This window comes from Centroberyx gerrardi, chromosome 2 (assembly GCF_048128805.1).
Source record: "Centroberyx gerrardi isolate f3 chromosome 2, fCenGer3.hap1.cur.20231027, whole genome shotgun sequence".
Classification (NCBI taxonomy): Eukaryota; Metazoa; Chordata; class Actinopteri; order Beryciformes; family Berycidae; genus Centroberyx; species Centroberyx gerrardi.
In genome coordinates, this window is record NC_135998.1 from 36,783,420 (window position 1) to 36,795,919 (window position 12,500).

Genomic DNA, 12,500 nt, shown 5'->3' on the forward strand with positions numbered 1-12,500 from the left:
TTTACTTTTCAGTTCTCTGTTTCACTTTATTTGTAGTTTCCAGCGAGTGTTGGGGAGTTTTACTTTAGTTTTTATAGAGTTGAGTCACTTGGTTTCCTGCAGCAGCGATCTGATTCAGACCTTTAGCTCTAAATAATCCCAGGAGTCGTGCAAACGGAGACACTTGCATCTTCTTTCTTTTTTTTTGTAATTGATTGGTTTTTTTTGCATGTTTGCCTTCATTAGACAGCTTCTAGTGAAGAGAGACAGGACAGCTGACGAAGGTCCGGGTCCAGATCCAAACGCAGGACTTTGCGGTCACATGGTACGCACCCTGATCAGTCAGCTGGCTTTAATTCAGTTTTAGTCTCGTTTTTAGTCTTATTTTAGTTAGCGACAATGTTTTTTGACAGCTTAGTTTTACTTTAATATAAAGTAGCTCACAGCAGCGCTCAGAGTCCCAGCTGGGGAGCCGGAGCCTGGTTTCCTGATTCAGCGCTCTGTAACCTTTACTGAATCCGGACCTGAACGTCTCCCCGGTGGAGTCAGCCAGACAGCTGACTCCCTCTGCGTGGAGCTAGCTCTGCCTGGAGGATCAATCATCTTAATGTTGCTGCTACAGACAAGAAGTGGAGAGAAGTCCCGACGCGGCTCGGCCTCAGTGATCTGAGCAGAGCCGAGTGTTTCAGAGGAAAACAAGATTAACCTCGCCGAGGTCGAACAGATAAAGCCTGGAGACAGGACGAGTGTCATTAAAGAACACACACACACACACACACACACATCTTTATCCAAGGATGAAGTGGCAGTTCCTCTCATTATTGTAGCTGAGTAGCTTTTCTGTGTACTTGTACTTCATTCAGATTTTTTCTTTAAGTTAGTAATATTATCTTTACTTCATTATATAATGACTGAAGTACATTTTAAATAAAAAACAATTCAGATCCATCCATTACAAACAGTGTGGCTCTCCATCAGCATCGCATCAGAAGCTGGGCAGTAATAATCATGTTGAAAGGACAATTTATTCATCTCGTTTATGCCCTTTATTCTGTAATGTTATTTTTGATTAAAATAATATCATTTGATTTAAGTCCTCTTGTCTTTTTTGCGTTGAATGGTAAAGATCATAATGTCTGTTCTCTTGAAAAAATAACTAAATACAATTTAAAACGTTCTAGTTCATTTGAAATAAACGGTTTCCTCTCCTTAAAGCCTGCAGGTGAAGTTTAGGAGGAGAGAGACCCGCCTCCCACTGAGTGACAGCAGGAGTGATTGACAGGCTGGAGTCCCGCCTTCTGCCTCCTCTGATTGGTCAGACGGATTACCACACAAACACAGAGATTTATTTTTATTACTTCTAAATGTTAATATTCTGTCTCTTTTCCTCTTCCCACTCCTGTCTCTCTCTTTCTCTCTTTGACCAGAATTATTTTAATAAAAAACAAAAACAATGTGCAGAAATTATTGTTAAATCATTCTTTATCATTTTCTGATCATTCAAATCAGCATATTATCATCATAGCCGTCAATATATAACTGTTACTTGACAATATGCAACCAGAAATAATAATAATAACAACAATAATGATGATGATAGTAATAAGACGGATGGGAAGACAAAGAAGAAGAATATTTGTGTTTTGAATGGAAGTCTGTTGTTATAATTACATGATAACTCTGTTAATCTGCATAAACCAACCAGCAGCCTGTGATTAACTGTCCACAGCTTATCTATTGATTCAGCTGCTAACCCTGGAGTGTGTGTGTGTGTGTGTGTGAGTGTGTGTTTGAGAGAGAGAGAGAGAGAGAGAGAGAGAGAGAGAGAGAGAGTGTGTGTTTGAGAGAGAGAGAGAGAGAGAGAGAGAGAGAGAGAGAGACAGAGAGAGAGAGAGAGTGTGTGTGTGTGAGTGTGAGTGTGTCTGTTGATGTCTTCTTCTCTATGTGTGTGTGTGTGTGTGTGTGAGTATGTCTATGTGTGTGTGTGTGTGTGTGTGTGTGTGTGTGAGTATGTCTATGTGTGTGTGTGTGTGTGTGTGTGTGTGTGTGTGAGATAGGTTTTGTGGATTCAATTAGACAACAAGTCATTGTTATCATCGCTACACAGCCGGAAGACTCACAATGCAGCCAGTCTGGCAGTGTGTGTGTGTGTGTGTGTGTGTGGCTATTTATTGACTACTTGTGTGTATGCACATGCGTGTGTGTGTGTGTGTGTGTGTGTGTGTGCTATTGACAAGTATTTCAGATCGTTTTGTGTTGTATGATTGCTGCTGGACAGATGCCTCCATTCTCTCTCTCTCTGTCTCTCTCTCTCTCTCTCACACACACACACACAGACACACACACACACACACACACACTCCTCTCTCCCTCTCATTCCCTCTCTTGCTCTCTCTCCTTCTCTTTTCTCTTTTTCATTCTTGCCACATTATCATACATGACAAACAGACACACACACACACACAGACACACACACAAACAGACAAACAGACACACACACACACACACACACAAACAGACAAACAGACACACACACACGTGCGTGTCCTGTCCTGTCCTGTTAGTGTGTGTGTGTATTGAGCGACCGGAGGAATTTATGGAGTGCCAGACTCCATTAGTGTCGGAGGCTGAGAGGCTGAAATGAAGCAGCGCCTTCCCCATTTCCCTGCTTAATTAAAGACCCCTGAGTCGCCTAATGAAACCACTGACAGAGGGTGTGTGTGTGAGAGAGAGAGAGAGAGAGAGAGAGAGAGAGAGAGAGAGAGAGAGAGAGAGAGAGAGAGAGAGAGAGAGATGTAATCTTTGGAGAGAGAATCCACTGAGGCAAGAGAGTCTGCATGAGTCTGTTTCTGAGACAGTGTGTGTGTGCGTGTGTGTGTGTGTGTGTGTGTGTGAGAGAGAGAGAGAGAGAGAGAATTGTGTGATTTTGAGACAGAGAGGGAGAGCGTGTGCGTGTTTGAAACATCGAGAGACAATGTACACGTGTGTGTGAGCGCTTATGCGTAAGAAAGTGTGTGTTTCTGAAACAGTGAGGGAGAAAGTGTGTGTGTGTGTGTGTGTGTGTGAGAGAGAGAGAGAGAGGGAGAGACACAGAGAGAGAGAGAGGGGGAGAGAGTGTGTGTTTCTGAAACAAAGAGGGAGAAAGTGTGTGTGTGTCTAATCAATCTGTGTCTCGGCTCGTTTTTCTGTATTTTCTGCTCCTCCATCCTAACTAATGACACACACACACACACACACACACACACACACACACACACACACACACACAGACACACACACCCAGTTCAGCCGCCGCTGTGTTCTGTGCTTTGTGTGTGTTCAGATATCAAGAGCCTGTTCCTTTTATGTTTTTATAGCCTGAAATTGTCGAGTTCCCCTCCAACATGCTGCATATACAACAACTATCTATCTTGTAAAGTTGAATTCTTCACTAAAATCTTGAGGATAAAGTTTGTAAAATTGTCCTCATTTAGTCAAATAAGGACTTAAGTTTGCTATTATCCTTTAAAATGTACTATAATTTAAATAAAACACTATATTAATACAGTATAGATCCGTTTAACTGAAGATTATCATTAATAATGTGTAAAATCGGAGCGTCTGCTGTGTAAAATTGTTCTCATTTAGTCAGCAAAGGATTTAGCCTGAAGGAAAACCTCCACCTGCCTCGCCTGCTTCTACTTCAGTTAGCGATTTCCTACATTTCCCAGAATGCCTTGCAACAACCCCCAGAGAACGGGAGTGAAGATATTCCGCTGTGGGTTTTATGTGTGGGCGGAGAGAGAGACAGCGACAGCAGAGGGAGAGTTACTCCACTTGGGATGAAGTGAGAGTCTCTCCAGCCTGTCTCTCTGCTGCAGTGCATTCTGGTCTCTCTCCTGCTGCTGCAGTGCATTCTGGTCTCTCTCCTGCTCCTGTGGTGGAGAAACTGGTCTCTCCTCTTCTACGATGGATTTCTCCCTGTATGATTGTTGAACGTCTCTCGGTGCAAAATGGCGGCTCTAGAAAGAAGCCCTCGCTCTTTGATTCTGAGGGACTGACACCAAAACCTGACGTTTACCGCTGATGTTTTACATCCTGAAACATTTTCTGGAGTTTTTCCTTTACGTTCCCAAGTATTGTTTAAAAAGTACCAAAGTTTGATGTTTTGTTATCATCATTTTATAAGAATAACAATTTCTGTTAATTTTGCAACAACTCATCAACAACTCAGTGTGGTCAAGACACAAATCTCAGTTGAGGAATATTCTATGAAATTTAAATCTAAATGAAGGAAGGTCCCGTCTCTTCCTCCATTAATTATTTTTACACTGAATTCCCACTCTGGCCCTTGGTCAGATTCAGAGGCCTGCTGAGTTTGGTTCTCACCGTCGGACAGTGTGGAGACGCTGACGGGGTCGCTGGCGGCGCCCGGGCCGTAGCGGTTGAGCGCCAAGACCCGAACGCTGTACTCTGTGAACTTATTCAGTCCCTCCATCTTGTAGTTCAGCCCGTTCACCTCCACACTCTGAAACACAGGTGGAGGAAACTGAGTTATATAATGAAGAATTATATTATTATTATATTATTATATCATTATTATTATTTAAATATTTAAACAGCTGGTGGAGGATTTGATTCAAACCACAATACAGTAGTTCTTACTACTGCTACTACTACTACTACTACTACAACTACTACACTGACTACTATTACTTCTACTACTGCTACTACTGGTACCAGTACTGCTGCCCCCTCTCCTGACAGTACTGACCTGCTCCTTGCCGGACGGGCTCTCGGTCCAGACCAGTCTGTATCCCAGCAGCGGTCCGTTGGGTTGGACCGGAGGCTCCCAGCTCACCTGGACCGAGGTCGGAGACAGAGACTCTGCCTGGAGGCTCTCCACCTGGCTGGGTACCTGGACTGTAGAGACACAGGAATACTGCTTAAAATACTACTACTGCTACTGGTTCTACTACCGCTCCTATTACTAGACAAGGCAGAACATGTGCAAGTATTTTGTTTGTATGTGTAAGCATGTATCTGTGTGATTCTGTTATATATGTGCACATACTGTATATGTATCCATGTATCAATTTGTGTGCATGTATTTGTGTGTGTGTGTGTGTGTGTGTGTGTGTGTGTGTGTGTGTGTGTGTCTCACGGTCAGGTTGGGTGGTGATCTTCAGGACGGCGGAGCTCTCTCCAGGGCCGACGTCGTTGTAGGCGACGACCCGGAAGGCGTAGCTCTCCTCCGGCCTCAGGTTGGACACCGTCAGCTCCAGAGACTCCGGCTCCGACACGTTCACTGACCGCTCCCTGCGTGGGAAAACACAGCGTTACAGGGTTCAATAACGTTTAATCTACATATTTATTTCAGAAAATGGACTTCGTCATTCTAAATTTCTTCTCCTTCTTCTTCTTCTTCTTCTTCTTCTTCTCTTTTTTCTTAATCTTTTTCTTATTATCATTATAATAATAGTAATAATAATAACGATTATTATTACCATTATTGTTGTTATTAGTATAATAATATTAAATATTATAGCGGTAATTATTATACATATTATATTATTTACATTTAAATTAATATTTATATTTTAAGTTTAGAAATAGACAATGTATGATCTTCTATTAAATGATTTTATAGAAATCTAGATTGTAATGTGTTGACATCTTTATTCAATATAAGTAATGTTTTATAGATCTATATTTTAACGTTATCACCTCTAGGCTTGGTATTCTATTAAATGATCTTTTCTAACAGCTCTAGATTGTCATTTTAACAGTATTTTTAAGAGTGCAGATTATCAGAGCTATCCACTGTCATCTGTGTAATCCCTCTGTGACAGGAGGTAATCCCCAGATTACAGTCCCAGGAGCCTGAAAGCACCGGGCCAACCGCTGGACCACAGTGAAGCCCAGTTTACACTACAGGACCAAACTCTGATAGCGTGTTTTAACATTAATTTCACTGTAAAGGAAAAGGACAGTGCTTAGAGCTTTTATTGGAGGTGTTTTTTTAAACTGTCCTCTCACATAGAGCTATAAAACGGCAGCAGAGTAAAATGATAGAAACGTTTCTCTCTGATGGAAGTGTGCCTTCAATTTTGATGAGAAATGGTAGAAAAGTTTCTTTCTCTGGTGGAGAAAGAGCTGTCGTTCGGTTGATCTGCAAGTCACGAAAACTGAAGAAGAACCCAGAAGTTCATTCTCCTGTTGTGTGACCTCATCAAATTCATTTTGATACAAAGAGGATTATGGGAGATGGAAATCACGCCTACACTGTGAAGACTTCTAATTATAAGTCGCTGTGGATAAAAGCATCTGCTAAATGCCTGAACTGCAATTGTAAAATTGTAAGTGACGTATAGTTAAATTTAAATTTTCACAATAACACAACAGTGTTTTACTTCTGTTGACCTGGATGAACTTGGCTCTTGAAATAAACAAAACAGGTTTCTATCTCACTCTCTCATTTTTAATTTTTCAATTTCCAACTTGTTTTATTGTCATGACATGTAAATACGTTTGTGTTACCAAAGCATATAGAAGGGAAAATAACATATAAAAGGAAATATCTCTCTTCTTATTCTCTCTCTGTCTCTCTCTCTCTCTCTTTCTGTCACTCTCTCTCCTTCCAGAAGTTAGCAGGGCAGACAAAACCTCTCTCACCCTCTCTTTGTCTCTTCCTCTCTCTCTCAATCTGTTTCTTTTCATTCATTTGTTCTCTTTCCTGGCACTGTCTCTCTCTTTCTCTCTTCACCTTTTTCTCCTCCTCTCTTCATCTGCCTTATCCTTTCTGTTTCCTCTCTCTCCTCATCTCTTTCTGTCTCGCAATCCATTTCTCTTCATCTCTCTCCCGCTTTCTTTTTCTGTCACTCTCCCTATTTCTGAAAGTCATTATGGCTGACAAACCATTTCTTGCCCTTTCTCTCTTTCTCTCTCCCTCACATTTCTCTTTCCGTCTTTTTCTGTAAGTTATTAGGACTGGCAAAGGTCACTCTCTCTGTCTGCTTCTCTCTCTCCATGATGAAGACCGGTGGCTCTTTCTCCTATGTAGCGTTAAGTGCTCTAAAGCGCTGCAGGCCAGTTTGTCCCTGAGGTAAAATAGCTTAAAAGCCTGGATCTGAAAGCCTTCAGCTGGAGCTTGTCCTGTCAGAGGTTACCATTTAACACCAGCAGGGGACTCAACACCATTTCACCAAGAGGTTATTCTATTAAATGTACTGAGTAGTACTGTGTAGAAGTGCTGTGTTAAATGGAAAGTACTGCCGTCTTTGGCATAGTGGTCCGATGTTCTTTTAGAAGTCAACACTATGGGTCCTATGTTCCTTTAGAAGTCAACACTATGGGTCCTATGTTCCTTTAGGAGTCAACACTATGGATCCTATGTTCCTTTAGGAGTCAACACCATGGGTTTATGTTCTTTTAGAAGTCAACACCATGGGTTTATGTTCTTTTAGAAGTCAACACCATGGGTTTATGTTCTTTTAGAAGTCAACACTATGGGTCCTATGTTCCTTTAGGAGTCAACACCATGGGTTTATGTTCTTTTAGAAGTCAACACTATGGGTCCTATGTTCCTTTAGGAGTCAACACTATGGGTCCTATGTTCCTTTAGGAGTCAACACCATGGGTTTATGTTCTTTTAGAAGTCAACACCATGGGTTTATGTTCTTTTAGAAGTCAACACTATGGGTCCTATGTTCCTTTAGGAGTCAACACCATGAGTTCTATGTACCTTTTGGACTTGCAGATTAACAAAACAATGACAGCAGTTTGAGCTTCTGAAAATGACTCTTACCTCTCAAACCATCTCAGTGTAGAGAGTGACAGTGTGTTCAAGGACTGGGTTAAAAATTAAATCCTGTTGTCTTGGCATGTTTGTCCTATGTACCTTTACGACTCAATACTTTGGGTACTATGTACCTTTACGACTCAATACTTTGGGTACTATGTACCTTTACGACTCAATACTTTGGGTACTATGTACCTTTACGACTCAATACTTTGGGTACTATGTACCTGTAGGACTTGAAGATCAACATACAATGACTGCGCTTTGAGTTCCTGAACAAGACTCTTACCTCTTGACACAAAAGAGCGCAGGTGTGTATGAGTGTTTTCCTAGACACTCTCGTTCAGAACCACACAACATAAAGCCTAATGGTTCCAAGGCACTGTATTGTTGTGATAAAACCTAAATTTAAAATATAAACCCCACTACCACTGCTACTAATGATAATAATGTATTACACTGTAATATCATTATGTCTATTAATTCTATTTGTAGTGCAGTCCAAGAGCTCGTTAAGACCCAGACTTCGTTAGAGGTGACACAGCAGAACTAAAGAACTCTATCGGACTCCAAAACTAACAGATAAAGAAAACCAGGCTCTTACCTCTCGACTCCGTCCTGAGAGTAATAAACGCCGTAGGTCTGGACCGCTCCTCCAGCCTCCAGCGGGGGGCGCCAGCTGAGTCGGACAAATCGGCTTGACACTAGGACAGGGACCAGGTCGCGGGGGGCAGAGGGGAGGGCAACGCCTGGGCTGGGGGACACTGGGGGGGGATCAGAGGAGGAGTAAGTCAAAGGGGAGCCAGAAGGAGCAGGCGGAGGGCTAGGAAGGGAGGTGTGGGCGGGTCTATACTGACTGGGAGTGGCCTCTGTTTACCGTTTATCCAGGGGAGGTGAGGAGGGGGAAGGAGGAAGGAGGACGACAAGGGAGTACAAGGAGGTGGAGGGGAGGCGCAGGAGGAGGGGAGGGAGAGGAGGAAGGAGGGGGGGGAGAACAAACGCAAAAAAACGAGAGGAGCAAATGGCCGATGAAATGAGCAGATAAGGAAAGGAAAAGACGTGGAAGAGACAGGAAGGAAGAAAAGAAGGAAGGAAGAAGAGTGGTAAAGAAGATCACAGACTAGAAAAAAAGTGGCAGAGCATTTGAAGAGTTTGGTTCCAAAATGAGATATCCATCGTTTGAAAAACAGTGACTGCTCTGACTGAACAAAATTAATAATGAATTACTGTTCAAAATTATTTAATCTGACAAAATGATTGACAGCACAACATTAAACCAAATGATTGCACATTTTAAAGCATAGTAGGGCACTAAAGTCCTCGGTTGACTAAATGAGAACAGCTTCACAGACTGGATTGTCTACAAATCAGAGATCTTGAATGAGAAACTTCAGATAAGGATTTTTTTTTGTAACTTTTTAAATGGATATTTAGTGTTTTGGAATAGAACTCTTCATATCAAGATTAGGGCTGAGCATCCAAAACGTTTATAGCCAAACTGTCTTATTCAATTTGACAAATATCTTGCATCAACAGGAGTGACTGGTCCTGACCAGACTAGTGGACTTATACAGACGAGTATAAAGCCTGGTGGTCAATTCTCTGTTTCCAGAGGCAGAGTGTGATAAATGAGGCACTTTAGTTATGAGACAAAAATGAGAAACGTTGTTGAAGAATGGACAAAGAACTCATTATTCTCTTTCCATAACTAGTACACCTATAAACTGCAAATAATTCGTCTGTCCCCAAAACTGCACAGTAAGTCTCCAAACTACAAACATTTTCGGATGGCAGCCCCTGGTTTTTGCACGTTACACAGAACAGGAAAAATCTGATATATCTGTAATATGAAATGTTGAGTTTTGATCAGGATGGGAACGTTTTCCTAAATATGTTGAATTTTATTCTGTTACTTTCTTCATCAGGGCAGGAAATTGACTTTTTCATGTGTTGGTCACAGTGTCTGATACCATGAAACTTCACTTGTGCCGCTTTCACTATTTTAGCAGCCAACTAGAAATTTTTACTTTATTTTTTTCTATTTCTTCATCGCCTTATATTGATAAATGAGATGCTTGCAGCTAGCATAGCTCACTGCTTTCAGTGAAGAATGCTAAAATACTGTTTTGGGATGTTGAAACTTCCCCTGACAACAAAACAAGTGCCCTTCAAAGAAATATATCAGAATATTTTAAATTAAATTTTAAATGTCAAGGTCTCCATAAATTCTTTACTGTTGCAAAAAGTAACAGACAACAATTGAATCCAACATGGATCTTGCTAGATCTGGTTTGGATCTAGAAGTTGTATCATGATAAATGGTGAAAAAGCAGCTAATAGAGTTCTGTTTCTATCAATCTTCTCACACTTCAAACTCTACAAATCTAATCTGCATTTATTTACAGCTCTACTCTTTCCAAGAAATCCATATACAGCAGAATGATGCGGTGAATGAGAGCATGACTGGGAACGCTGAGGTGTTATTGTTATAGACACTGATGTTTTTATATCTATATTAAGTCAGCTGTATTTATACAGCGCTTAAAAACACAAAACCAGTTTGTACCAAAGTGCTTTACAGGAAAAAGGACACAAAGCCAGAAACACCAACAGCAAACAGACGTAAGGTAAATTACAGCCTGGTTCAAACTCTAAATAAGATCAACAGAGTATAAAAGAAATTGTAATATAAGCATCTACAATTCTGAATAAACAACAAAGTAAAGCAAAAAGTGTAATATAGGTATTAGAATATGACTGTCCACTTAATTCTCTTTCAGCCACATCAGATGGCGCAATTTGCTAACGATTTTCAGAGTTCATAACTAAAAACCAAGAAATTATAGTGAAAATACGAAATGGAAATATTTACTGTTGCAAAATGCTAACATAACAATACATTTGAAACATTTCCACCTGTTGGTCACATGAAAAGGTTGAAACGCTTCAGTTTAGCAGCTGAAACAGTTAGCTTCAGGTTAGCTTCATGGTTAGCTTCAGGTTAGCTTCACGGTTAGCTTCATGGTTAGCTTCAGGTTAGCTTTATGGTTAGCTTCAGGTTAGCTTCACGGTTAGCTTCATGGTTCAATAAATGAACACTTGTGATGAGTTGGGAGTTGAACCTCCTACAGGGTTGCCAACTCACACATCTGGCGTGAGACTCACGCTCTCACGCTCCCCAGAAAAATCTCACGCCAGTTTAAAATATAGCAAGCATGTAAAATATAACACTTAAAATATAGCAAGACTCAGTCTGAACAAAGTGAGTAGGCTCTTCTAAACACATCGAGCACAAGATATTTTCCTCTGCATGTCATGATGAGATCAGATTGGTTCATCGACAGTACGGACAGACTGTGGATTGGTTCATTTTCTCCTGCAGCTCTGCTGTCTGTTGCTTTCTGTGCGACAGACAGTTCTCCAGACTGAAAGTTATTCGATTCCAACGGCCTCTGACTGACGGGCCTCGGAACTACTGGTAGGGATAACAACGTTTTATTCATCAGTCATTGAAATTTGCATCCACAAAAATATCTTAATTGAAATATAAGTACAAACAAATTTCGTGATTTCTTTTTATTTTCTGTTTTGTTTTGTCAAAAAACAGCCTAACCATGCAGACAGTAGCCTCCCCCCCGCCTGCTTACTGAAAATGGTTTAGTCCTGCCGCTGCCACAGCTCCGGTGAACAGCGCTAAAGTTAATCTGGAGATTTTGAGGCAGCAGAGTGATGACAGACATGCACCATGTCTCTGTCTAAAGCTAAAGTCAAGTCAGGATTTCAAAAAAAGGAACGAGAGGAGAGAGAAAAAAGAAGACGACAGTATCTTATACTTTTTTTTCACAAAGAAAGGTGGGTTTACCAACGGTGGTGCAAATTAAACTGTTAGCCAATTCCACAAACTGTTGAAACAGGGTCGATAGCCTACATCATATCCTCCCATATGTATTCTCTGAGTGTTCACATTTAGCTGAAATGTAGTCAACACAACCTCACTTCTGGCAAGCTGCTCACCCTAAATCAGATGTTCCCCGGTATCAGGCCCAGCAGATTCAGAATCAGCACCTGTCCCCCCATGACACCCAGTGAACCGGTCTGACTGAAGGAGCAGCTGAGCCTGCGTTGAATGGCCGCTATTCTACTACTATCACACAACAGAAATCCTGTTGGGGACAAAAAGCTTCCCTCTCTCTGTCTATTTCAAATATCAAACATAACTCCGCTAACTTTTAGTGATAGTGATAGTTGCCCAGATCATAAGTAAGCAACTCCAGCTCTTCTCTAGGTGAATTGTTGAAACTACCACATATTACTAACAAATCTGAATAGATAATAATTAAGTAATATAAAAATGTGCCTGTCATCTCTTGAAGTCACACAATACCTTCTTGTTTGATAGTAAGCATTAGTAATGTACATTATCTTATGCCTCCTGAATTGTATGTCTGATTAATATTCAGATCAAACTGTTTTGCATTATATAGTGACATCCACTGTGTGCAGAGTGGTGCTTGCATGTCTGCACAGTATTATAGATCACTACCAGTATGATTTAAAAGAGACATCATAAGAGACATCAAGAGAGCTGCAAGTCTGCAAAGGAGCTTTAAATGGGTTGATAGTGTGGTTACACTGTGTGGGATAAAGGCCCGGGATAGTGGGGGCCCAATATGATATCTTTTCATTATCTACATTATTCTCTAATTCACTAAATTATTTACAGTATAGGCCTACATATTTT

The 12,500-nt window shown here is 41.0% G+C and overlaps 1 protein-coding gene across 1 annotated transcript in view; it reads right to left on the reverse strand.

The window, feature by feature from the left end:
• Window positions 1-12,500, reverse strand: part of dcc (DCC netrin 1 receptor) — a 172,021-nt gene that overhangs the window by 97,642 nt on the left and 61,879 nt on the right. The window contains 4 exon segments of the mRNA XM_078286289.1: window positions 4,348-4,486; window positions 4,733-4,881; window positions 5,123-5,277; window positions 8,364-8,523. Coding sequence (XP_078142415.1) covers window positions 4,348-4,486; window positions 4,733-4,881; window positions 5,123-5,277; window positions 8,364-8,523 — 603 coding nt within the window.